This window comes from Talpa occidentalis, unplaced genomic scaffold (genome assembly GCF_014898055.3).
Source record: "Talpa occidentalis isolate TD23 unplaced genomic scaffold, MPIMG_talOcc4v2.1 talOcc4.7, whole genome shotgun sequence".
Taxonomy (NCBI): Eukaryota; Metazoa; Chordata; class Mammalia; order Eulipotyphla; family Talpidae; genus Talpa; species Talpa occidentalis.
Window position 1 is genome coordinate 119,749,207 of NW_023605083.1, and position 25,655 is coordinate 119,774,861.

Sequence of the window (25,655 nt, forward strand, 5' to 3'; positions counted from 1 at the left end):
ACCTCATGAATCCTCATTAGTGTCACTGTTCCTTATTTATTCAACATATAGTCTTCTGTGATTTACATGAAACTTAAATTTGGTAAAGATACTATGTTTTTTGAAGGGCCAATAGTCAATAAGACAGGAAGAGAGATATTTTACAAATCCCAGATCCAGGGCTGGCTCCTTGGAGCCTCCTCTCATCACTCTCTCACACATCCGATATTCTTCATTCTTTATGTGCATCTTTATGTGCTTCATATTGATGCTTATCATTATGAAGATTGTCTCTCTGTCTCAACCACTCTAGACTACAAACATGCTGTGTCAGGACAGTGTTTACTTATTTGTCCTCAGTACCCAACAGTAACAGCACACACAATAGATGATTGAATGCAGTTGTGTCAAATAGAGTCAAATTGAAGAGTAAATGAATTAGTGGCCTATAGAATGCAGAGTTTTAAAAATTCAGAAATGATGCAAGTTGGGGATGGGTGGGATAGGATTAATGTTTGTTGCTGGCAGACTTAATGTGCTTTGGCCTTTCTTGGAATTAGAGGAAATGAAATGATCTGGAGGCTATGGAAGAATTTTACAGATATGAGCAAAAATATAGAGGAATGATCAAACTTGAAATGGGAAGAGGTAAGGAGAGACAGCTACCTGAGTTTAAAGGGCCTTTCTAAGAAAAAGAAAAATACCGGATGGTCTCACTCATAGCAGGAATTTAGAAATCCTGAAGAAGGGACCAGGAAAAAGACTAATTGCATAAAATAAAAATCAAAAACAACAAGCAACTATAAACCAGAGACACACTACAGTGGGGAGCGGGTGAAGGAGAAGAGGGATTAGGGTCAGAAAAAGGGGATGGGAATAGTATGGGGAATATAACCTAAATGAAAATGCATACATTGTGCAAAAATGAAAAATGATGTAAGAATTATATAAAATAAAATAATTCATAAAAAATTGAAAAAAATAAATAAAGGGCCTTTTTACAAATTGTTGGGTAAAACATGGGTGCCAAGACTACTAGTTTGACAAAGCGTTATAGTGCAATTGAATGTGATGAGGTGGCCTGATACTGTTACTGAATGCATCTCAAGGTTGCTAAACATATCTCCATGGATGTGGTGCATCCATGGCACCATCACCATGGCAACACATGCCATTTCCCAAGCCCCTACTTACATGTCACCAACATCAGAGGCCTTGGACTACAACTTCCAGCATGCCATGAACCAAACTCCCAGAGTGGAGGCAGCTGGGAAGGAGGAAGGAGCACTGAAGCTGTATGTATATATTGGAGGTAGGCAGAGAAGAACAAGAGACATGCAGTGAGGCCACTCCTGGTCCTTGGCCCAGGCAGGTTTAGTGTTTTGGCAGATAATGCAGCCATCATCTTGACTCATGGTGGATTATATGGTACATTTTTAATTTTGGGTCTCCTTCAGTCCCAGCTCTCTGGGACCTGCCTAAACCCTTTCTTGTGGTTCCTGCCACAGGTGCCTTAGACACCTTGGAAGCTCTTGGCCTCATCTGCCCTGCTTTGAGAAGTTAGGCATTCATCTATTTTGGATAGAAAGTGGCAGGTAGACTAATCAGGAACATAGAATGGGTAGTCCAAGGTACATCCAGAGGACCCAATGTCTGGGCTGAGGAGATCAAAACTGAGTTTCGCTGGAGAGCAGGTGTCCCTACTGGAAATGCAGGTGCAGCCAAGAGATTGAGAGGAGAGGGTGGCTGCTCTTTGGTCTCTGGACTATGAAGGAGAAAGGGAACACAAATCCAGTGATGAATATGACAGTGGAGATGGCAGTGAAGCTGAAAGAGGATTCTCCAATTTCTCAAAGGCACTGCCACAAGATAAGATGGTCATGAATGTTGAAGGCCAGGTTTTCTGCATGGGCTCCATTGGCGGGACTGGGAGGCCCCCAGGAGGACATTCCTCTGGCTCCATCCGAATTTATCAGGGGACTACCATGACTGAGGTCAGTCATTTGACCTAATTCATGCTCCTAATTAGGGGTTGTTTTCATGAAACAGCCATGAAACAGCCATGACAAGTACTTTACAATGCATGAATATGAATGAGAAACATATTTACTATGCCAGGAAAATAAAGTTTATTGGGAAGTTAATGAAGTAGCCTCTTTGCATTCCAAAGAATACCAAAGAGGCAAGGAAAGCAGGAAACAAAATCCCATCAGGAAACACCCGGAAGTAGCAGCTGGAGCTGAGATTACTGGGAGCTGACCAACTTCAGAAACAGTCTTCACCAGCAAGAAGTCTCCAGACATGCCAAGTCCATGGTATATGCTTTTGCTTGTTGGATCTGAAAGGCTCATCTAGGTCTAGAAATATCACGGTGGAGTGACAAGGTTTCAAAATGGTAAATGAACTCCAGCAAAGGCAGGACTGGGAACCTCTTCTATGAATGATCTAAATGGCTTCATTAACGTCTTCAAAGAGGATGCAAGTTTTTATTTAGCAGCAACGCTTTGGGGCGCCGCCACAGGGCCCACAGGAGCTGCCACCGGGTCTGAAGGAGCCGCCACTAGCGTTGCCGCTGGAACAGGGGTTGCTGGGAAGGCTGTAGGTACACAAGGGTTTAGAATGGATCAGAGAGAGGAGGGGAAGAAGCCCTAAGGGGCTGGATCACACAACCTGTGAATTCTCAGTTGGTTTAGCTGCAGTCACCTTGGATTGTTCCTTAAGCCCTCCCCTGGCCCAGATGGACAGACTAGAAAACTGTGCTCTTGAAAATGTTACCTCACGCTGCTCAGCTCTCTTGGAACCTGGCACAATCTGCCTCACCCAGTAGCGACTACTTTGAGTCACCATTGCCCACCACCCTTCCCCACTGTCACTCTGAGGCAGGGGCTGTGCCCTTCCTGTGCTTTCCACGTTGGCATAACTGTCAGCGCAGAATCTGCGGCTGTGCTAACCAGTGATGGAAAATAGGGAAAACTTGTATGTGCCTGTTTTCTGGTGGTCCCACCACGCTCACCCAGAGACCTTGGCGTCCTACTCACTTGCTGTCCTCGCTCTCTAGCAGGCCGCGGTAGGTGCTGATCTCGCTTTCCAGCCGGGCACGCACATCCAGCAGCACCTGATACTCATGGTTCTGCCGCTCCAGGTCAGCCCGGATCTCAGACAGCTGGGACTCCACGTTGGTGATCATGTACTGCACCTGGGACAGCTGGGAGCTGTAGCGGCCCTCGGTCTCGGTCAGGGCATTCTCCAGGGAGCTCCTCTGTGGGGAATAGAGAACGTCTCATAGTCACTCCTATAGGAGCTTCTTACAGAGGCTTGCCAAGACACCACAAGCTGCTAGCATGAGGAGGGACAGGGTGGCCCAAAGGGCATCCTGCTGATACTCATTCTCCAACTTCCCGTTAGGGGGTTTACAATACCCACCAGCTTGTGCTGGACCTGCAGCTCCATCTCCAGGGCGCTGACCATGCGTCTCAGCTCCCCAATCTCGCCCTGGCATGACTGCACCTGCTGGGAGCTTGACGCCACCTGCTTGTTCAGCTCCTCGGTCTGCAACAGCAAAGGGGACACCCGGGGTCAGACCCCACCTGCAGGTCTCCAGCACCTGGTTCCCACATGTCCAGGGCTAAGAGGCCCACCTGGGTGGCAAACCACTGTTCCACATCCCTGCGGTTGTTCTCCACCAGGGCTTCGTACTGGTGCCTGGTCTCGTTGAGCACGCTGTTCAGGTCCACGTTGGGGGCAGCATCCACCTCCACATTGAGGCGGTCTCCAATCTGGGAATTCAGGCTGTTGACCTCCTGCAGGAGGAAGAAGAAGGAATGAACCCACAGGAAGAAGTCTATGAATTAACTCTTCCTGAGGGAGTTCACTGTGGTGGAATGAGAATTGCATTAGAATTTCGGAAACATGGGCCTCCGTGGTGGCATAGGCAGTTGAGCACCGAACTGTGAAGCTCTCCACAGCCTCTGAAGCATGTGTTGGATCCCAGCTGTCCTGTGAGAATCCCACATGGTGAAGCGAACCTCTCCTGTCTCGCCCCCTGCTCCCCTCAGCAGTGGATTTCATCATTCTGCCTGTTCTGTTCCCCGCTCTGTCTCTGGTGAATCCTGTCATATTCCCGCACATCTGGCCTGTACCCTGGTTCTTGTAAAAAAATAAATAAATCTTTAAAAAAAAAAAAATTTGGAAACTTGAGCTGAAGGCCCAGTACGTGTAAAGCCCAACTAAGTTACATCTTGTGGTTCAGAATTCCTGTCTGAGTCTTTCTTCATCAATATAAGACTGGAGGATTAGACCTTTGCTAGTGTGTCTTGCTATTCCAGGATTCTATTGTTTCTTTCTGACTTTCCCTCTGTTTATTGACAATTTCTGCATGGTGCTGGTTTAAATTATTCCAACTTAGATGCAGAGAGACATAGTTTAATTCCTCCCATTTCTTTTCTGTGATCTGCCCTCACACAGTACTGAGGAGTGTTTCCTGTTCATCAAAAGGTCCCACGCTGGAGAACTGAGTCCGATTTCTTATTATACATTCGGCCATGAGGTCTAAAGCAACTATTGTTTGAGTTCCTTCAATTTTCCCACCTTCCCAGCCAGCCAGCCAGCCAGCCAGCTTGGGTAATGTTATCTAGGTGACACACATTACAGAGAAGTTGGCTGCCTCCGTCCAATCTTGGTCATGTTCCTCGCACATGATCTGAAGATAATAGAGCCCACCCACTGGTAAAAAGTAGGTTAAAGAACTTTGTGTGATTTTTGGGCAATTGTCTCACCCCAACTACAAATGGATCCACTGGCCATACTGTTTTAGGTAACCAGAGAAATATCATATTAGCTCTTCAGTCTTAACAAGGCCTTACTATATCCCGCGGGAGGGAGTGAATGGAACTGTCAATACTAGGGGACTGAAGGCTGGAACTCGCTCACCTGCTCATGGTTCTGCTTGAGACTCATCAGCTCCTCCTTCAGGGACTCCACCTGGGTCTGCAGGTCAGACGTGCACAGAGTCTGCTCTCCCAGGATCCTGCGCAGCCCGTTGAGATCCGACTCCACCAGCTTCCTCAGGCCCTGCTCCGTCTGATACCTTCACACAAAGAACAAGAGGGGTCAAAGAGGAAGAGTGTTTTTCCTGAACTCAACTTGATTGAACTAGTCAAATATAATATTTTCTATTTTTTTTAGTGTTTTGAAAGGGAAAACGGTAAAATAATAATCTATTTCCTCCCTGACAACAACAGCAAAGGCCTTGGTGGGCGCCTCTGCTTACTTTCCATCCAGTATTAACTGCGCTGTAAAGAAGCCCATTCAAGGTCACCATCAACTAAGCCCCATCATCTTGTCTGTCTGAGAAGTCTCGTCTGCCCACTCGCCCTGAAGCACCTAGAGCTGGGCGCGGAGCACCGAGTCAGACGTCACTCAGATTCAGCCACTAGGACTGCAGAGCAATTCCCTGACGTCCCTCAGCCTGGGTTTCCTCACCCATAAATTGGGGACCCAACTAATACTTTATCTGATCATCCTGCAGACAAAGATGCAACATCAGGAAAATCCCATTGTAAACTATAAAGGCTCATAAAAACGCAAAGGATTCTTTGGAGTGTCATAGCCAAACCGAGAAGAGTTCGTTCCCCAAACTGGATATTGCCTCCTGTTTTTGTGTTTAATGACTTTTTTCTTATGGGCTGATGTGACTAAGACATGTGTATGAAATTCACTTTTTAACTTCCTCAATAAATTCAGTTGAAAGAGAAAGAACGGGTGGTTTCATACGCTCCTTCAAACTAAACTGAGAACACGAAATTCTTGCATTCAGTGACACTGACTTTCACCCTGAGGAACCGAAATCAAGCTTCCTACTAAGGCCACCCCAGGCAGCTTCTGCGTGCAGCCTCCAGGACAGAGTCCATCCCTTCGCAATTGGCCTGTGCATGTCTGGCTTGCTCTGGCAGCTCTAAGTTCTCACTTGGTCCTGAAGTCATCGGCGGCCAGCTTGGCATTGTCGATCTGCACCACCATCCTGGCATTCTGGGACTTGCCGTACAGGATCTAGGGACAGGAACCATGGGATGAGTGATACTTTTGAATAAGTCCAATTGATGATCAGAGGGAGAGGGAAGGGGGTGGGTAAATCAGGAAACAAGGGTATAATGAAGGATAGACTAGGACTTTTAGCATATATTAATGTCGTTCATACACATAATAACTCTCAACGATGAATACATGAAACTTACATGATTTATAGTGCAATGTTACTTCAATGAAAAAAAAAACCTTTAAAATAAATAAATATGAAAATATAAACCTGCAGAAGTAAAACAATAAGTCATTCTATGGATGCCAGGTGCCTTAAAATGACAAGGTATTTTCTTTCAGCCACATCCCTTCCAAATAGCTTGAGTCTTCTCAGATTCGCAGGATGGAGACAAAATGCGGATTCCATTATAGGGCTGCCATTCCAAAGCTAGACCAGTCCGGGAGAATGTGGCCTTTGTCGTGAGTTCTTCCGTTGGTCTGCCTCTGGCCTCCTGCAGTGACTGAGCACCCTGGGCAGCAAGTTTCACCTAGGGTCCCAGTTTGCTGAGAACTAGGGGGCACCTGGGGTGCTAAACCCAGAAAATTTGCTGGCAAACCAGGGCACACTGGTTGCCCCACCTCACACCACCTTCATTCCAGCCCTGCTGACCTCTGCACTCTCCCTCCTGGTGCCCTTGTGCCTGCTTTTGCACTGCACTGCTCTTGCCACCTGGAATGTCCCAGATGCCCTCACCCACCACAAGACCCCTAGCAGAACCCCCTTCCTCCCCTTCCTGGCTCTTGCGCTTCCTCCACATGTTCCTCCACATGTTCGCAAGTCACGGGTTCCAGTGCTTAATACCTTCCCTCTGGCCATTTTCTCTCGTCTCTCTCAACATTAGACTGTGAGCTTCCAGAGAATGAGACTTCATCAGTACTTATCCCCCGTTCCCGAGTCTTCACTGAGTCTGGCACTTGATAAAGGTGGGTGAATGACTGCATCATTTTCAAATGCTGTGGCCCTACTGGCACTCATTTGGCCAGAAACACGGGACCGTGCTCAGTCCGTTCCCTCAGAGTACCAGGGCCTGTGCAGTTGGATGTAAACTCCTGTTCCTCCTTCTGACCTTGATCAGATATTGCCTCTTCTGGGAAGCCCTCCCTGACCTATGCCTTGCTGGCTTTTTGCATATAGCCACTTCTGTATCTGCACGTCTGGCCCTGACGTCCCACCTGCCGTCCGCCTGCTCAGTGGGTGCACCTGTGTACGTGCACATTAATGAGACATCTGGATCAGCACCTCTTTTGCTCTCCTGTACACACAGTCTCTTGCCAGATTGTTGAAAATCTTTGAATATTGAGAATTAACTCCAGAAATTTCTAACTACAACAAATAAATCAGATGCTTAATCTGATTTATTATCTTTGCTTAAAAATTATCTTTGTTTAATCCGATAAGCTCTGAAAACAGAAGCAGGATATTATAATAGGACAGAAGAATCCAATAGTCTGATTTTAGGTTAAGAAGCCTTGTAAGATTGCCGTGACAGGTTGTTCTAAGGCCCGACACTATGCCCAATCTGTACTCTACCCTCGTGGGACCTCCCAAGTACCTTTTCCAAGAACACTAGATCTACTGCATCCAGTGATTTCTATGCCCTTACCACTATCAGTAGCCTTACTTTAATTAGCCTTACTTAGCTTTCAGTAGCCTTACTTCAATTCGGATATCGCTAGGTTCACTTGGAAGAACCTGTCCAGCACGACGCACATGGCACCCACGCCCTCACCTTCTGCTGGAGCTCCTCGATGGTGTGGAAGTAGGACTGGTAGTTGGGGCTCACATAGGGCACCTGCTGCTGAGAGTGCGCCTGGATGCGGCTCTCCAGCTCGGCGTTCTCCCGCTCCAGCTGGCGCACCTTCTCCAGGTAGCTGGCCAGGCGGTCGTTCAGGAACTGCATGGTCTCCTTCTCGTTGCCGTTGAAGGCACCGCCGCTGCACACGGTGGCATGGATGTTGGCCCCGGGCAGGGTGCAGCTGGAGTGGCAGCTGGGGGGCACACAGGACCGGGAGGTGCTGCTGGAGCGGCAGCTCATGCTGGAGCGACAGCAGGAGTAAGACATGGTGCTAGCAGGGAGCAGGCTGTGCAGGTGAGATTCCAAACCTGGTTCCTTCACTCTGATACCAGCCCTGGTCCTCTCTGGCCCTTATATATTCTGCCACGATGGGCGTGGCAATTGCACACAGAAGAATTACCACCTTTTCTCCACTTTACCAATTTTTCCACTTGTTATTTAGCTGACTCCCATGAGTCTTTAACTAATAAAATCCTTTACTCTGGCTTCTTGCTAAGTCAGGACTCGTCACCAATCATGCTGGTTGGCTAAGTAGATACTTCATGGTTTGGCTTCAAGGTGACCAACCCGTTACCTTGCCAACAGTAGTGCTTATTCACAGGGAATTGTGTTAGGGTGTCAACTATCCCCCAGAGTGGGGACACTGCTGAGCCTCTCTCTTCTAAACAAGAAAGGGTCTGAACCTCCCCCGGCACAGCCTCAGTGAGGACTCAGTGAAGACTCAGTGAGGAAAGCCACCCAAGAAAGTGCATCTGGAAATGAGGGTATTGGGGGCCCCTGAATCGATGGTCACAAAGGACTTGCAAGGTCATCCAGCCCAATGGCCTTTGCCATCCTGACCGGTGGTTGGGGCAACTCTGCTCTCTTCCAAGAAGGCTGCACAAAAATTCCAGAAGCCATTCTGATTGATTGAGCGTTCACAGAGCACTCATCTCAGGAGAACCTACTCTGCGTGAAGCACACAGAGGTACACTGTACTGGGATGGCTCCTGCTTCCTAGGTTCCCACAGCTCAGTGCCTCACAGGCACCATCTCCTCAGTCCTCACCCAAACCTGCAGGGGATGTAGATGGCCTCTCTGATGGTGTAAGGGATTAAGACGCAGCACTATGAAGCTCTGCAGCCACTGCAGCAACAGTTCGATCCCTGGCCAGAGAGCAGACCCACATGGCTCAGAAGACCTCTTCTGTATGCCCACTGCTGCCCTCGGCAGTATATTTCAGTAGCTCCACCTGTTCTGCTCCACACTCTCTCTGAATCCTCTCACCCCCACACCTCTGGCCTACACACCAGCTCTTGTATGATAAAAAAATAAATCTTAAAAAAAAAAAAAAAAAAGAACGTGCAGGATATGTGGATGAAACACGAAGCCTCAAAATGCCTGCCAAGCCCCCAAAGCCACAAACCCTGATGTCGCCGATTCCAACCTTGGCTCCCCATCACTCTGTGTCCCCCTCTTCCAACCATCTCGGGCCTAAATGCAATTGTGCACAAGTGGATTGAGATTCACAGGACTCAACCGCACAAACACAACCTCCCCTCCGGGATTAGCACAGGCCACAAAATAGCAAACCTGTTCTCTAGGAAGAACCAAAGGTCATTTCTATTCTAATGGAAGGACACCTACTGAGTGGAGAGGACAATATGTAATCTGGGGAGCAAAGGGAACCAAGGTTCATTTGAAACACCTGAACTGTGTTCCACATGGGCTGTCACCCGAAAAGCCACAAGCCAATGATCGCCTGCTTCATGGCAGCTCATGACCATTGGCACATTTGGTCTGCCTGTGCTATTCCAGAGGATCGGGAACTATGAGATCTGGCGTGCAACCTCTCAAGCCTCCTAGCAGGAAAGATGCTGAAGCCACGTGCCTATACCTCCCATTTAGCCCTTATTCTTAGATCCCCCTTTTGCAGTTTAGTGTTCACAGTCTGGGGTGCTTTCTTCTTGGTTATCCTCATTGAAAGCAAATACTCATCTTCTGAGAGTATGTTTATTTTGGAACCAGTCAGCAATCATTTGGAACTAGTGTGTGGGATGAACCACCAAGCTGAGTAGGCTCTTTCCTGGGTTAGTAACACACTATGACTATAGACTATCAATGCCCATTTACTCAGACAACTCTGAAAGTCATTGCCAAGGTGAAGCTTCAAATAAGCTTTCATGAAGGACAGCAACTTTGGAATAAGCGTGTGATGTCCCTGAAGTGCTGACATCTTCACCCATGTGCACAGTTCACAACTCTGCCCCTCCTGCCTGGCCCTCTGGCTTTTGAGAGATGTGTTTGTTTTAAATCAGTTCCAAACTGATTTAAAGTCCTATCAGATGAGAATAAATAGCATAAAACAAATAACTAGATTCATTAACTTTTCTCATTCTCCCCTACTACACCCCAGAATAATCTAAACAATGGGAGTTTTGAAAGACTTTGGAAAGAAATACTTTGTTTCACACTGGCCAGTATGGACTTAGGTGTCCCTATAATCATAGTGCAGTAGGAATGGGAGAACCCAGAGTTAAGTATCCTGTACTCAAAAGTGGAGGGCAGTGTTAACTGTGCCCACATCTTGAATAACAGTAACAATGATCATGTATTGAACATTCATCTAGATGATGATGAATCAGAAGACTTCAGATCCTCTTGTTGGTCTATTTAGAAGAAGTCTTAGTTACTTTGTGGGAATTCTAGAAATCAATTGCCTTTCAGTATCTGTTTCTTATGTACTATGAATTCTTCCCTTTACATATGCAAGGATATTGTCTAGTCAATGAGCCTTCAATAAAGATGATGAGCAAATCAAATCCTAACAAGCAGAAAGGCTGACACCTGTGTAATTGTGTAATTGTGGCAGACGCAGTAATAAGGCTCTGGCCTTAAGATGTGAACAAATTACCGTTGAGGTTCAAGGATGTTAGTTATTATGAAAGCCATGTTTTTTTCCCATGGCAGAGAAAACATGCAAACTCACCAGGAGCACTGAACCAGGAGAAGAGTCAGGGTAGGTCTGCTGTTTTAGTATTAAAGGCCTTGGGAGGCCTCCCTCATCCTTCCCCAAACCATCTTCCCTGATAGCCAGATACTTGAAATTCTCACCATGAGAAATGTAGAATGTTTTTTTTGGAAAATACATAGAAACATATTGGCCCACCCATATATTAATTCTGTTTTAATATGTACAATTAGCAAGGAAAGTCCAAGAGTCTCATCACTTCACACAGACCAAGAAAACTGACTTATGCCAAAGACAGATGGAGAGTAAAAATCAGACACACCGTTTAACACCAACACCAACATGCTGGGCCAGCCCATTAGGGTGGCTTATAAGAACGGGACACAGGCTGCCAGTTCATCAGGCAAGCAGCCTCACTACGTTAAGGGTAGATTTTGGGATGGTAATCCAGGAACTAAAACAATAAATTAGCTCTGAGGAAATACTCAAACAGGGTTTCCAGTGTGGGACAAGCAGAAGAAGACCATGATAATGAACCAGGCAGTAGTCAGATGGACTGAGTAGGTACAGACACCTCAAAGTGGGATTCAGGGTTCATTCAACAATCCCACTCCAGAGTCACCATTGACTCTCTTATACTCAACCCTTGTCCGCTAATGGGGATGGGTTCCTGAGTCAGAAAAATGCAAGTTTCATGGGCTTGTTTTTAACTCCACACCATCCAGAATAGAGGAGTCAAAAAAAACTTCAAACAATCCTGGACAATATCACTTCATGATCCTAGTCTTCTGAGAAAGCTGGATTCAAGGACCAGAAAGAATGAAAACCTGTTCATGTGACTGGTCTGCAGGTCAAAGGGATGAGTGCAGCTAAAGTACCTTTAGCAATACACGGACAATAAGACGTAGCAATCTTCTTTAGTCAGAACATGTTCTGTTGAACCTTTGCATTAAGTTCACTGTCAAGTTGGAGATTTGAGACAGTTGTGAAAGAGCCACTGAAATAGAGCTTCTTCCATGGTATCCTACAGACACAGTTCCAGGGTGGGCCTGGGAGCTCCACATCACACTATCCAGTGGATTTGTTGAATTGAAATCTCCCTTGACCAGGATGCTGTTGAACATCCCCTCAATGAACTCTGACTTCTTTTGACCTTTGTGTCATTTCAGTTGCTTCTCTCCTTCCTTCTTCATCTACTAATGAATAAATGTCTTCTCTATCCTTGGAAACTGGGATAAACCACACTGGAGCCTCATTCTGTCATCTCCTCCAGTGGTTCCCAAAGTTCCTCCAACTCTAACAGCTTCCTCCTCGATGGTCTCAATAACTCCTACAACTATTACTATCCAGGTAATTCCACAACATCTCTCTCAAATCTAGTCATTCTCTCCCAACTTTCTTCAAGGGAGACCCACTATTGTTTCATTTTCTCAGACTCAACACCTTGAGACCCGTGTTGACCCAAAGCAGGTATTGCATCAGTACCAGTTTCTTCCTTCTCTCTGATTTGTTCAACTCCAGTCCACATTCATAACCAAGGCTGCCCCTCTGAAATCCACCCATGCTTGGCTTATACCCTCACCTCCACTTATCTCATTCTTTGGTCTCTCTTACCAGCTCCCTAATGATCCTCCTTCTTTCCCATCCATCTTGACCACTTCCTGGACCCATCACAACCCAGTCCGTACATGATAGCTCTGATATCATGAGTGTCTGATGTATATGAGTACCTGATCACGCACATGGCAACCTTTCTCACGAAGCACTTCCTTACAAGCTCCAAACTATTTTTGCAGTTTCATCTTCCACCACTAGCACATTTAACTTCTGATCCAAGCTGGAAGTAGTTTGTGGGTTCTAAACACATCTCCTGCTTCCTTGTCTTCTTCCCTGCCAAAGTTTATGCTTGGAAAAACTTTCCCTCCTCTCAGACCTGTACACATTCAGTTGTCCAAACACATCCAATCAAGTTTTATTTCAGAATTATGGTAATATCATACAGTCATAGTTGATTGAAGTTGGAACTATGGGAAGTATATAAAGTTTAATAACCTCATGAATCCTCATTAGTGTCACTGTTCCTTATTTATTCCGCATAGAGTATTCTGTGGTTTCCATTAAAGTTAATTTGGTAAAGATACTATCTTATTTGAATGGCCAGTAGTCAATGAGACAAGAAGAGAGACATCTTACAAATCCCAGATCCAGTGCTGACTCTTCATGGATCCCCTTCTCATCACTCTCTCACACATCCGATTTTCTTCATTCTTTAAGCACATCTTTATGTGCTCCATATTGATGCTTATCATTATGAAGATTCTCTCTTTGTCTCAACCAGTCCAGATTGCAAACATGTGTCAGGGCAGGGGTTTACTTGTTTGTCCTCAGCACCCGCACAACCAGCACACACAATAGATGATTGAATGCAGTTGTGTCAAATAGAGTCAAATTGAAGGAGTGGATGAGTTTGTGGCCTATAGAATTGAGTGTTTTAAAAATTCAGAAATGGGGCATCCGTGGTGGTGTAGGCAGTTTGGCGCTGCAATGTTGAGCTGTCTGCATCCTCTGCAGGGTGGGTTTGACCCCAGCCAGCAGGAGAGAATCCCTCATGGTGCAGCAGACCTCTCCTCCCCTCAGCAGTGTATTTCGTCAGTCTGCCTGTTCTGTTCCCCACTCTGTCTCTGGTGAATCCTCTCACCCTCCTGCACATCTGGCCTGTGCCCCAGTTCTTGTATAAATAAATAAATCTTAAAAAATAACAAATCAGAAATGGTGCAAGTTGGGGCTGGGTGGGATAGGATTCATGTTTGTTGCTGGCAGACTTATAAGAATTGGCCTTTCTTGGAATTACAGGAAATGAAATGACAAAGAGGCTCGGAAGAACTTGATCTATATGAGCAAAGACCTAGAGGAAAGATTAAAACTTGAAGGAGGAGAAGGTAAGGAGAGACAGCTCCCTGCATTTAAAGGGCCTTTCTACAAATTGTTGGGTAAAACAGTAGGTAACAAGACTACCAGTTTCACAAAACTAAGTTTCAGTGCAAGTGAATGTGATGAGGTGGCCTGATACTATTACAGAATGTATCTCAAGGTTGCTCAACACATCACCATGGGATGTGGTGCATCCTGTGGGAGCATCACCATGGTAACAGGTGCCATTTTCCCTGCCCCTACTTCCATGTCACCAACATCAGAGGCTTTGGACTACAACCCCCAGCATGCCATGAACCAGACTCCCAGAATGGGGCAGCTAGGAAGGAGGAAAGAGCATTGAAGCTATATGTATATATTGGAGGTAGGGCATAGAAGAACAAGAGACTGGATGAGGCCACTCCTGGTCCTTGGTCCAGGCGGGTTTAATGTTTTGCCAGAGAATGGCAGCCATCATCTTGGCTCATGCCACCATGCTATGAGTATGGTATGGTACATTTTTAATTTTGGACCTCCGCAATCCCAGCTCTCTCAGACAGCCCAAACCCATTCTTGTGGGACCCGCCGTAGGTGTCTTGGACACCTGGGAAGCTTTTGGCCTTAACTGCCCTGCTTTGAAGAGTTAGGCATTCTCTATTTGGGGCAGATAGAAAATCAGGAGATATAGAATGTGTAGACCGAGGTTAATCGAGAGGTCCCAATGTTCTGGGCTGAGGAGATCAATAAAACTGAGCTTTGCACGAGAACAGGTGTCGCTACTGGAAATGCAGGTGCAGCCAAGAGGTTGAGAGGAGAAGGTGGCTGCTCTTTGGTCTCTGGACCATACAGGAGAAAGGGAACAGAAAAATGCAGTGATGAGGATGACTGTGGAGATAGCAGTGACTTTAAAAGAGAATTCTCAAAATTGTTAAAGGCTCTGCACCAAGGTAAGATGGTCATGAATGTTGAAGGCCAGGTTATCTACATGGGCTCCCTTGGCGGGACTGTGAGGTCCCCAGGAGGACATTCCTCTGGCTCCATCCGAATTTACAGGGGACTACAATGACTGAGGTCAGTCATTTGATCTAATTCAGCCTCCTAATGAGGGGTTGTTTTCATGAGACAGCCATGACAAGTACTTTACAATGCATGAATATGAATGAGAAACACATTTACTATGCCAGGAAAATAAAGTTTATTGGGAAGTTAATGAAGTAGCCTCTTTGCATTCCAAAGAATACCAAGAGGCAAGGAAAACAGAAAACACAATCCCATCAAGAACACCCTGAAGCAGCAGCTGGAGCTGAGATTACTGGGAGCTGACCAAGTTCAGAAGCCGTCAGCCTTCAGCAGGAGAAAGTCTCCAGACATTCCAAGTCCATGGTATATGCTTTTGCTTGTTGGATCTGAAAGGCTCATCTAGGTCTAGAAATATCACGGTGGAGTGACCAGGTTCCTAAATGGTAAATGAACTCCAGCAAAGGCAGGACTGGGAACCTCTTCTATGAATGATCTAACTGGCTTCATTAACATCTTCAAAGAGGATGCAAGTTTTAATTTAGCAGCAACGCTTTGAGGCGCCACCACAGGGCCCACCGGAGCTGCCACCTGGTCTGGAGGAGCGGCCACTGGCATTGCCGCTGGAACAGGGGTTGCTGGGAAGCCTGGGGATACACAAGGGTTTAGAATGGATCAGAGAGAGGAGGGGAAGAAGCCCTAAGGGGCTGGATCACACAACCTGTGAATTCTCAGTTGGTTTAGCTGCAGTCACCTTGGATTGTTCCCTAAGCCCTCCCCTGGCCCAGATGGACAGACAGAAAACTGCTCTTGAAAATGTTACCTCACGCTGCTCAGCTCTCTTGGAACCTGGCACAATCTGCCTCACCCAGTAGTGACTGCTATGAGTCATTATCGCCCACCACCCTTCTCCACTGCTCACTCTGAGGCAGGGGCTGTGCCCTTCCTGTGCTTTCCACGTTGGCATAACAGTCAGAGCAGACCCTGCATCGACGTGTGCTGACCGGAGATGGATAATATGGCCAACTTGTATGTGCCTGTTGTCTGGTGGTCCCACTTGCACACCCAGAGACCTTGGCGTCCTACTCACTTGCTGTCCTCGCTCTCTAGCAGGCCGCGGTAGGTGCTGATCTCGCTTTCCAGCCGGGCACGAACATCCAGCAGCACCTGATACTCATGGTTCTGCCGCTCCAGGTCAGCCCGGATCTCAGACAGCTGGGACTCCACATTGGTGATCATGTACTGCACCTGGGACAGCTGGGAGCTGTAGCGGCCCTCTGTCTCGGTCAGGGCGTTCTCCAGGGAGCTCCTCTGTGGAATAGAAAATGTCTCATAGTCACTCCTATAGGAGCTTCTTACAGAGGCTTGCCAAGACACCACAAGCTACTAGCGTGAGGAGGGACAGGGTGGCCCAAAGGGCATCCCGCTGATACTCATTCTCCAACTTCCCATCAGGGGGTTTACAATACCCACCAGCTTGTGCTGGACCTGCAGCTCCGTCTCCAGGGCGTTGACCATGCGTTTCAGCTCCCCGATCTCACCCTGGCAAGACTGCACCTGCTGGGAGCTTGACGCCACCTGCTTGTTCAGCTCCTCGGTCTGCAACAGCAAAGGGGACACCCAGGGTCAGACCCCACCTGCAGGTCTCCAGCACCTGGTTCCCACATGTCCAGGGCTGAGAGACCCACCTGGGTGGCAAACCACTGCTCCACATCCCTGCGGTTGTTCTCCACCAGGGCTTCGTACTGGCTCCTGGTCTCATTGAGCACGCTGTTCAGGTCCACGTTGGGGGCAGCATCCACCTCCACATTGAGGCGGTCTCCAATCTGGGAATTCAGGCTGTTGACCTCCTGCAGGAGGAAGAAGAAGGAATGAACCCACAGGAAGAAGTCTATGAATTAACTCTTCCTGAGAGAGTTCACTGTGGTGGAATGAGAATTGCATCAGAGTTTAAGAAACTTGAGCTGAAGGCCCAGTTCATGTAAAGCCCAAATAAGTTACATCTTGTGATTCAAACTTCCTCTCTGAGTCTCTTTCTTCATCTATATAAGACTGGAGAATTAGGCATTTGCTAGTATGTCTTGCTATTCCAGGATTCTATTGTTTCTCTCTGACTTTCCCTCTGTTTATTGACAAATCCTGCATGGTACTGGTTTATAATTATTCCAGCTTAGATGCAGAGAGACGTAGTTTAATTCCTCCCATTTCTTTTCTGTGATCTGCCCTCACACAGTACTGAGGGGTGTTTCCTGTTCATCAAAAGGTCCCGTTCTGGAGAACTGAGTCCGATTTCTTATTATACATTCGGCCATGAGGTCTAAAGCAACTATTGTTTGAGTTCCTTCAATTTTCCCACCTTCCCAGCCAGCCAGCTTGGGTAATGTTATCTAGGTAACACACATTACAGAGAAGTTGGCTGCCTCCGTCCAATCTTGGTCATGTTCCTCGCACATGATCTGAAGATAATAGAGCCCACCCACTGGTAAAAAGTAGGTTAAAGAACTTTGTGTGATTTTTGGGCAATTGTCTCACCCCAACTACAAATGGATCCACTGGCCATACTGTTTTAGGTAACCAGAGAAATATCATATTAGCTCTTCAGTCTTAACAAGGCCTTACTGTATCCCGCGGGAGGGAGTGAATGGAACTGTCAATACTAGGGGACTGAAGGCTGGAACTCGCTCACCTGCTCATGGTTCTGCTTGAGACTCATCAGCTCCTCCTTCAGGGACTCCACCTGGGTCTGCAGGTCAGACGTGCACAGAGTCTGCTCTCCCAGGATCCTGCGCAGCCCGTTGAGATCCGACTCCACCAGCTTCCTCAGGCCCTGCTCCGTCTGATACCTTCACACAAAGAACAAGAGGGGTCAAAGAGGAAGAGTGTTTTTCCTGAACTCAACATGATTGAACTAGTCAAATATAATATTTTCTATTTTTTTTAGTGTTTTGAAAGGGAAAACGGTAAAATAATAATCTATTTCCTCCCTGACAACAACAGCAAAGGCCTTGGTGGGCGCCTCTGCTTACTTTCCATCCAGTATTAACTGCGCTGTAAAGAAGCCCATTCAAGGTCACCATCGACTAAGCCCCATCATCTTGTCTGTCTGAGAAGTCTCCTCTGCCCACTCGCCCTGAAGCATCTAGAGCTGGGCGCAGAGCACCGAGTCAGACGTCACTCAGATCCAGCCACTGGGACTGCGGAGCAATTCCCTGACGTCCCTCAGCCTGGGTTTCCTCATCCGTAAATTGGGGACCCAACTAATGCTTTATCAGATCATCCTGAATACACAGAAACAACATCGGGAAAAAGCCATTGTAAACTATAAAGGCTCATAAAAACACAAAGGATTCTTTGGAGTGTCATAGCCAAACCAATAAAGTGGTTCCCCAAACTGGATATTGCCTCCTGTTTTTGTGTTTAATGACTTTTTCTTATGGGCTGATGTGACTAAGACATGTGTATGAAATTGACTTTTGAACTTCCTCAATAAATTCAGTTGAAAGAGAAAGAACGGGTGGTTTCATACGCTAAACTGAGAACACAGAATTCTTGCATTCAGTGACACTGACTTTCACCCTGAGGAACCCAAATCAAGCTTCCTCCCAAGGCCACCCTAGGACAGAGTCCATCGCTTCGCAGTTGGCCTGTGCATGTCTGGCTTGCTCTGGCAGCTCTAGGTTCTCACTTGGTCCTGAAGTCATCGGCGGCCAGCTTGGCGTTGTCGATCTGCACCACCATCCTGGCATTCTGGGACTTGCCGTACAGGATCTAGGGACAGGAACCATGAGATGAGTGATACTTTTGAAAAAGACCAAATCATGATCATAGGGAAGAGGAAGGGGTGGGTAAATCAGGAAACAAGGGCATAATGAAGGATAGACTAAGACTTTTAGCATGCCTTAATGTGGTCTATATACATACTGACCCTCAACAATGAATACCTGAAACTTACATGATTTATAGTGCAAAGTTACTTCAATAAAAAAACCTTTAAAATAAATAAATATGAAAATATAAACCTGCAGAAGGAAAACAAGTAAGTCATGCTATGGATGCCCGGTGCCTTAAAATGACAAGGTATTTTCTTTCAGCCACATCCCTTCCAAATAGCTTGAGTCTTCTCAGATTTGCAGGATGGAGACAAAATGAGGATTCCATTATAGGGCTGCCATTCCAAAGCTAGACCAGTCCGGGAGAATGTGGCCTTTCTTTTTTTTTTTTTTTTTTTTTTCTGTGGGACCTTCAGCCGGTGGCCAGGGAACAAACTGGCGCTGCAGAGGCTGTGGGCAGCTCGCAGCCCAGCACTCATCACTGCGCCACCAGGGGAGGCCCAGGGAGAATGTGGCCTTTGTCGTGAGTTCTTCCCTTGGTCTGTCTCTGGCCTCCTGCAGTGACTGAGCATCCTGGGCAGCAAGTTTCACCTAGGGTCCCAGTTTGCTTAGAGCTAGGGAGAGCTAAACCCTGATTTTCAAAGAAAAACCAGGGCACACTGGTTGCCCCTCCTCACACCACCTTCATTCCAGCCCTGCTGACCTCTGCACTCTCCCTCCTGGTGCTCTTGTGCCTGCTTTTGCACTGCACTGCTCTCGCCACCTGGAATGCCCTGGACGCCCTTACCAACCACAAGACCCCTAGCGTAACCCCCTTCCACCTCCTCCTGGCTCCTGTGCTTCCTCCACATGTTCCAACATGCTTCGCACATCATGGGTTCCAGTGCTTAACCCCTTCCCTCTGGCCATTTGTTCCCACATTTCTCCCCACATTGGACTATGAGCTTCCGCAGAATGAGACCTACTCAGTACTCATCCCTTGTTCCTGAGTCTCCACTGGGTCTGGCACTTGATAAAGGTGGGCGAATGACTTCATCATGTTCAAATGCCTTGGCCCTGCTGGCACTCATTCGACCAGAAACACAGGACCGTGCTCAGTCAGTTCCCTCGGAGAGTCCAGGGCCTGTGCAATTGGATGTAAACTCCTGCTCCTACTTCTGACCTTGATCAGATATTGCCTCTTCTGGGAAGCCCTGCCTAACCTATGTCATGCTGGCTCTTTGCTTATTGCTGCTTCTGCATCTTCATGTCTGGCCCTGAAGTCCCACCTGCCTGGCCGCCTGCTCAGTGAGTACATCTGTGTCCGTGCACATTATTGAGGCTTCCTGAGTCAACAGCACTTTTGCTCTCCTGTACACACAGTCTTTGCCAGATTGTTGAAAATATTTGAATATTGAGAATTAACTCCGGAAATTTCTAACTGCAACAAATTAATCAGTTGCATCTTTGCTTAATCCTATAGCTCTGAAAACAGAAGCAGGGAATCAAATAGGACTGAAGAATCTAATAGTCTGGTTTTAGGTTAAGAAGCCTTGTAAGATTGCCGTGACAGGTTATTCTATGGCCTGTTGTATGCCCCGTCTGTCTCCTGCCCTCATGGGACCTCCCAAGTACCTTTTCCAAGAACACTAGATCTACTGCATCCAGTGATTTCTATGCCCACCACTCTCTACATTAGCTTTCAGCAGCCTTACTTCCATTTAGATCTCACTAGGTTCACTTGGAAGAACTTGTCCAGCACGACGCACGTGGCACCTGCGCCCTCACCTTCTGCTGGAGCTCCTCGATGGTGTGGAAGTAGGACTGGTAGTTGGGGCTCACATAGGGCACCTGCTGCTGAGAGTGCGCCTGGATGCGGCTCTCCAGCTCGGCGTTCTCCCGCTCCAGCTGGCGCACCTTCTCCAGGTAGCTGGCCAGGCGGTCGTTCAGGAACTGCATGGTCTCCTTCTCGTTGCCGTTGAAGGCACCGCCGCTGCACACGGTGGCATGGATGTTGGCCCCGGGCAGGGTGCAGCTGGAGTGGCAGCTGGGGGGCACGCAGGACCGGGAGGCGCTGCTGGAGCGGCAACAGGAGTAAGACATGGTGCTAGCAGGGAGCAGGCTGTGCAGGTGAGATTCCAAACCTGGTTCCTTCACTCTGATACCAGCCCTGGTCCTCTCCGGGCCTTTATATTCAGCCACAGTGGGCGTGGCAACTGCACACAGAAAAATTACCACCTTTTCGCCTCTTTACCAATTTTTCCACTTGTTATTTAGCTGCCTCCCATGAGTCTTTAACTAATAAAATCCTTTACTCTGGCTTCTTGCTAAGTCAGGACTCGCCACCACCATGCTGGTTGGCTAAGTAAGATCTTCATGATTTGGCTTCAAGGTGACCAACCCGTTACCTTGCCAACAGTAGTGCTTATTCACAGGGAATTGTGTTAGGGTGTCAACTATCCCCCAGAGTGGGTACACTGCTGTGCCTCTCTCTTCTAAACAAGAAAGGGTCTGAACCTCCCCCGGCACATCCTCAGTGAGGACTCAGTCACTAAGGAGGTGCACCCAGAAATCAGGCTGTTCAGGGTGGCCCTTGAAGAGGTGGTCACAAAGGACTTGCAAGGTCATCCAGCCCAATTTCCTTTGCCTTCCAGACCGGGGCTAGGGGGCAATTCTGCCCTCTTCCTAGAAGGCTGCACAAATATTCCTGAAGCCATTCTGATTTTATTCAGCATTCAAAGAGCATTCATCTCAGGAGAACCTACTCCGCGTGAAGCACACAGAGGTACACTGTACTGGGATGGCTCCTGCTTCCCAGGTTCCCATAGCTCAGTGCCTCACAGGCACCATCTCCTCAGTCCTCACCCAAACCTGCAGGGGATGTAGATGGCCTCTCTGAGGTGGAAGGGATTAAGACGCAGCACTATGAAGCTGTGCAGCCACCGCAGCAATAGTTCGATCCCTGGCCAGAGAGCAGACCCACATGGCTCAGCAGACCTCTTCAGTAAGGCCGCTGCTGTAAATTTCAGTAGATCTGCCTGTTCTGCTCCCCACTCTCTCTGAATCCTCTCACCTCCCTGGCCTACACACCAGCTCTTGTATGATTAAAAAATAAAATAAATCTAAAAAAAAAAAAAGAACATGCAGGATATGTGGATGAAGCACAAAGCTTCAGAGAGCCTGCCAAGCCCCCAGAGCCACACACCCTGACCTCAACGATTCCAACAACCTCTCACTCCCCATCACTCTGTGTCCCCCTCTTCCAACCATTTCGGGCCTAAATGCAATCGTGCACAAGTGGATTGAGATTCATAGAACTCATCCACTCACGTACAACCCCCTCCGGGATTAGCACAGGCCACAAAATAGCAAACCTGTTCTCTAGGAAGAACCAAAGGTCATTTCTATTCTAATGGAAGGACACCTACTGAGTGGAAAGGACATCACCTAAGCTGGGGAGCAAGGGAACCAAGGTTCATCTGATATAGAAACACCTGAGCTTCGTTCCGCATGGCTGTCACCCTAAAAGCCACCAATCCAGTGATCCTGTACTTCACGGCAGCTCATGACCATCGGCACATTTAGTCTGCCTGTGCCATTCCAGAGGATCAGGAACTATGAGATCTGGCGTGCACCTCTCAGGCCTCCTAGCAGGAAAGATGCTGGAAGCCGTTTGCCTATACCTCCCATATAGCCCTTATTCTTAGATCCCCCCTTTTGCATTTTGTGCTCATGGCCTGGGGTACTTCTTATCCTCATTGAAGGCAAATATTCATCTTCTGAGAGTGTGCTTATTTTGGAACAAGTCAGCAATCATTTGGAACTAGTGTGTGGGATGAACTACCAAGCTGAATAGGCTCTTTCCTGGGTTAGTGACACACTATGACTATAGACTATCAATGCCCATTTTCTCAGACAACTCTGAAAGTCATTGCCAAGGTGGAGCTTCAAATAAGCTTTCATTAAAGACAGCAACTTTGGAATAAACGTGTGATGTCCCTGAAGTGCTGACATACTTCCCGTGTGCAGTCACAACTCTGCCCCTCCTGCCTGGCCCTCTGACTTTTGAGAGATGAAGAATGGCTGTGTTTGTTTCAAATCCGTTCCAAACTGATTTAAAGTCCTATCAGATGAGATCAAATATCATAAATAACTAGATTCATTAACTTTTCTCATTCTCCCCTTCTGTGCCCCAACTTTAAAGGAGACTAATCTAGACAATGGGACTTTTGAAAGAATTTGGAAAGAAATACATTGTGGCGGTCCGTGGCGGTCCCTATAATCATAGTGCAGTAGGGATGGGATAACCCAGAGTTAAGTATCCAGTCCTCAAAAGTGGAGGGCAGTGTTTGGATAACTTTTAACTGTGCCCACATCTTGAGTAGCAGTAACAATGATCACATATTGACTAGAGATACTATTGCCACATCTAGATGATGATGATTCAGAGGACTACAGATCCTCTCATTGGTCTATTGAGCAAAGAGCCAAGTCTCAGTTGCTTTCTGGGAATTCTAGAAATCAATTGCCTTTCAGTATCTGTTTCTTATGTACTATGAATTCTTCCCTCTACATAAGCAAGAATATTGTCTAGTCAATGAGCCTTCAATAAAGATGATGAGCAAATCAAATCCTAATAAGCAGAAAGGCTGACACCTGCCTGTGTAATTGTGGCAGACGCAGTAATAAGGCTTCTTGCCTTAAGATGTGAACAAATTACCATTGAGGTCCCAGGATGTTAGTTATTACTGAAAACCAAGGTTTTTTTCCATGGCAGAGAAAACATGCAAACTCACCAGTAGCACATAACCATTGAGAAGAGTCAGCAGGTCTGCTGTGAGGATTTTAAGGCCTTGGGAGGCCTCCCTCTCCCTTGCCCAAACCATCTTCTCTGATGGCCAGGTACTTGAAATTCTCACCATGACAAATGTAGAATGTGTTCTTTGGAAAATACATAGAAACATATTGGACCACCCATATATTAATTCTATTTTAATATATACAGTCAGCAAGGAAAGGCCAAGAGTCTCATCACTTCACACAGACCAAGAAGACTGACATATGCCAAAGCTGAAAATCAGACACACCGTTTAACACCAACACCATCATGCTGGGCCAGCCCCTTAGGCGGCTTATAAGAACAGGACACAGGCTGCCAGTTCATCAAGCAGTCGGCCTCACTACACTGAGGGTAGAGTTTGGGATTGTAATCCAGGAACTGAACCAACAGATATAGCTCTGAGTAAATACTCAAGCAGGATTTCCAGTGTGGTACAAGCAGAAGAAGACCATGATAATGAACCAGGCAGTAGTCAGATGGACTGAGTAGGTACAGACACCTCAAAGTGGGATTCAGGATTCATTCAACAAACCCACTCCAGAGTCACCATTGATTCTCTTATACTCAACCCTTGTCCACTAATGGGGATGGGTTCCTGAGTCAGAAAAATGCAAGTTTCATGAGCTTGTTTTTACTCCACACTGTCTAGAATAGAGAAGTCAAGAAAAACTTGAAACAATCCTGGACAATATCACTTCATGATCCTAGTCTTCTGAGAAAGCTGGATTCAGACACCACTCAGAAAGGAATGAAAACCTATTCATGTGACTGGTCTGCAGGTCGAAGAGATGACTGCAGCTAAAGTACCTTTAGCAATGCACAGACAATAAGATGTAGCAATCTTCTTTAGTAGGAACATGTTCTGTTAACTTTTGCATTAAGTTCACTGTTGAATTGGAGATTTGAGACAGTTGTGAAAGAGCCACTGAAACAGAGCTTCTTCCACTGTGTCCTACAGACCCAGTTCCAGGGTGGGCCTGGGAGCTCCACATCACACTATCCAGTGGATTTGTTGAATTGAAATCTCCCTTGACTGGGGTTCTGTTGAAAATCCCCTCAATGAACTCTGACTTCTTTTGACCTCTGTGTCATTTCAGTTGCTTCTCTCCTTCCTTCTCAATCTACTAATGAATAAATGTCTTCTCTATCCTTGGAAACTGGGATAAACCAAGCTGGCGCCTCATTCTGTCATCTCCTCCAGTGGATCGCAAAGTTCTTCCAACTCTAACAGCTTCCTCCTCAACAGTCTCAATAATTCCTACATCTATTATTATCCAGGTAATTCCGCAACATCTCTCTCAAATCTAGTCATTCTCTCCCAACTCCCTTCAAGGGAGACCCACTATTGTTTCATTTTCTCAGACTCAACACCTTGAGACCCATGTTGACCCAAAGCAGGTATTGCATCAGTACCAGTTTCTTCCTTCTCTCTGATTTGTTCCTCCACTCCAATCCGTGTTCATAACCAAGACTGCCCCTCTGAAATCCACCCACACTTGGCTCATGCCCTCACCTCCACTTATCTCAGTCTTTGGTCTCTCTCACCAGCTCCCTAATTGATCTTCCTTCTTCCCATCCATCTTGACCACTTCCTGGACCCATCACAACCCAGCCTGTACATGATAGCTCTGATATCATGAGTGTCTAATGGACACGAGTGCCTGATAGCACACACGGCAACCTTCTTACAAAGCACTTCCTTACAAGCTCTAAACTATTTTTACAGTTTCATTTTCCACCACTAGCACATTTAACCTCTGATCCAAGCTTGGAAGTGGTCTGTCAGTTCCAAACACATCTCCTGCTTCCTTGTCTTCTTCCCTGCCAAAGTTTATGCTTGGAAAAACTTTCCCTCCTCTCAGACCTGTACACATTCAATTGTCCAAACACATCCAATCAAGCTTTATTTCAGAATTATGGTAATATCATACAGTCATAGTTGATTGAAGTTAGAACTATGGGAAGTATATAAAGTTTTAATAACCTCATGAATCCTCATTAGTGTCACTGTTCCTTATTTATTCCACAAAGAGTATTCTATGGTTTCCATTAAATTTAATTTGGTAAGGACATTATCTTATTTGAATGTCCAATAGTCGATGAGGCAGGAAGACAAACATTTTACAAATCCCAGATCCAGTGCTGACTCTTCTTGGATCCCCTTCTCATCACTCTCTCACACATCCGATTTTCTTCATTCTTTATGTGCTGCATATTGATGCTTATCATTATGAAGATTCTCTCTTTGTCTCAACCAGTCTAGATTGCAAACATGCGTC

At 46.7% G+C, this 25,655-nt stretch overlaps 2 protein-coding genes across 2 annotated transcripts; both read right to left on the reverse strand.

The window, feature by feature from the left end:
• Window positions 1-2,469: 2,469 nt before the first annotated feature.
• Window positions 2,470-8,120, reverse strand: LOC119231589 (keratin, type I cuticular Ha4-like). Its single transcript, XM_037493292.1, has 7 exons — window positions 7,785-8,120; window positions 5,945-6,027; window positions 4,909-5,065; window positions 3,618-3,779; window positions 3,403-3,528; window positions 3,018-3,238; window positions 2,470-2,575 (listed from the first exon to the last, which is right to left on the reverse strand). The coding sequence occupies exons 1-7, from the start codon at window positions 8,115-8,117 to the stop codon at window positions 2,470-2,472; spliced, it is 1,188 nt and encodes a 395-aa protein (XP_037349189.1). The 5' UTR covers window positions 8,118-8,120.
• A 7,148-nt stretch (window positions 8,121-15,268) lies between these two features.
• On the reverse strand, window positions 15,269-20,642 carry LOC119231590 (keratin, type I cuticular Ha3-I-like). The gene is made up of 7 exons (XM_037493293.1): window positions 20,325-20,642; window positions 18,413-18,495; window positions 17,414-17,570; window positions 16,416-16,577; window positions 16,201-16,326; window positions 15,818-16,038; window positions 15,269-15,374 (listed from the first exon to the last, which is right to left on the reverse strand). The coding sequence occupies exons 1-7, from the start codon at window positions 20,637-20,639 to the stop codon at window positions 15,269-15,271; spliced, it is 1,170 nt and encodes a 389-aa protein (XP_037349190.1). The 5' UTR covers window positions 20,640-20,642.
• Between the last annotated feature and the right edge of the window lie 5,013 nt (window positions 20,643-25,655).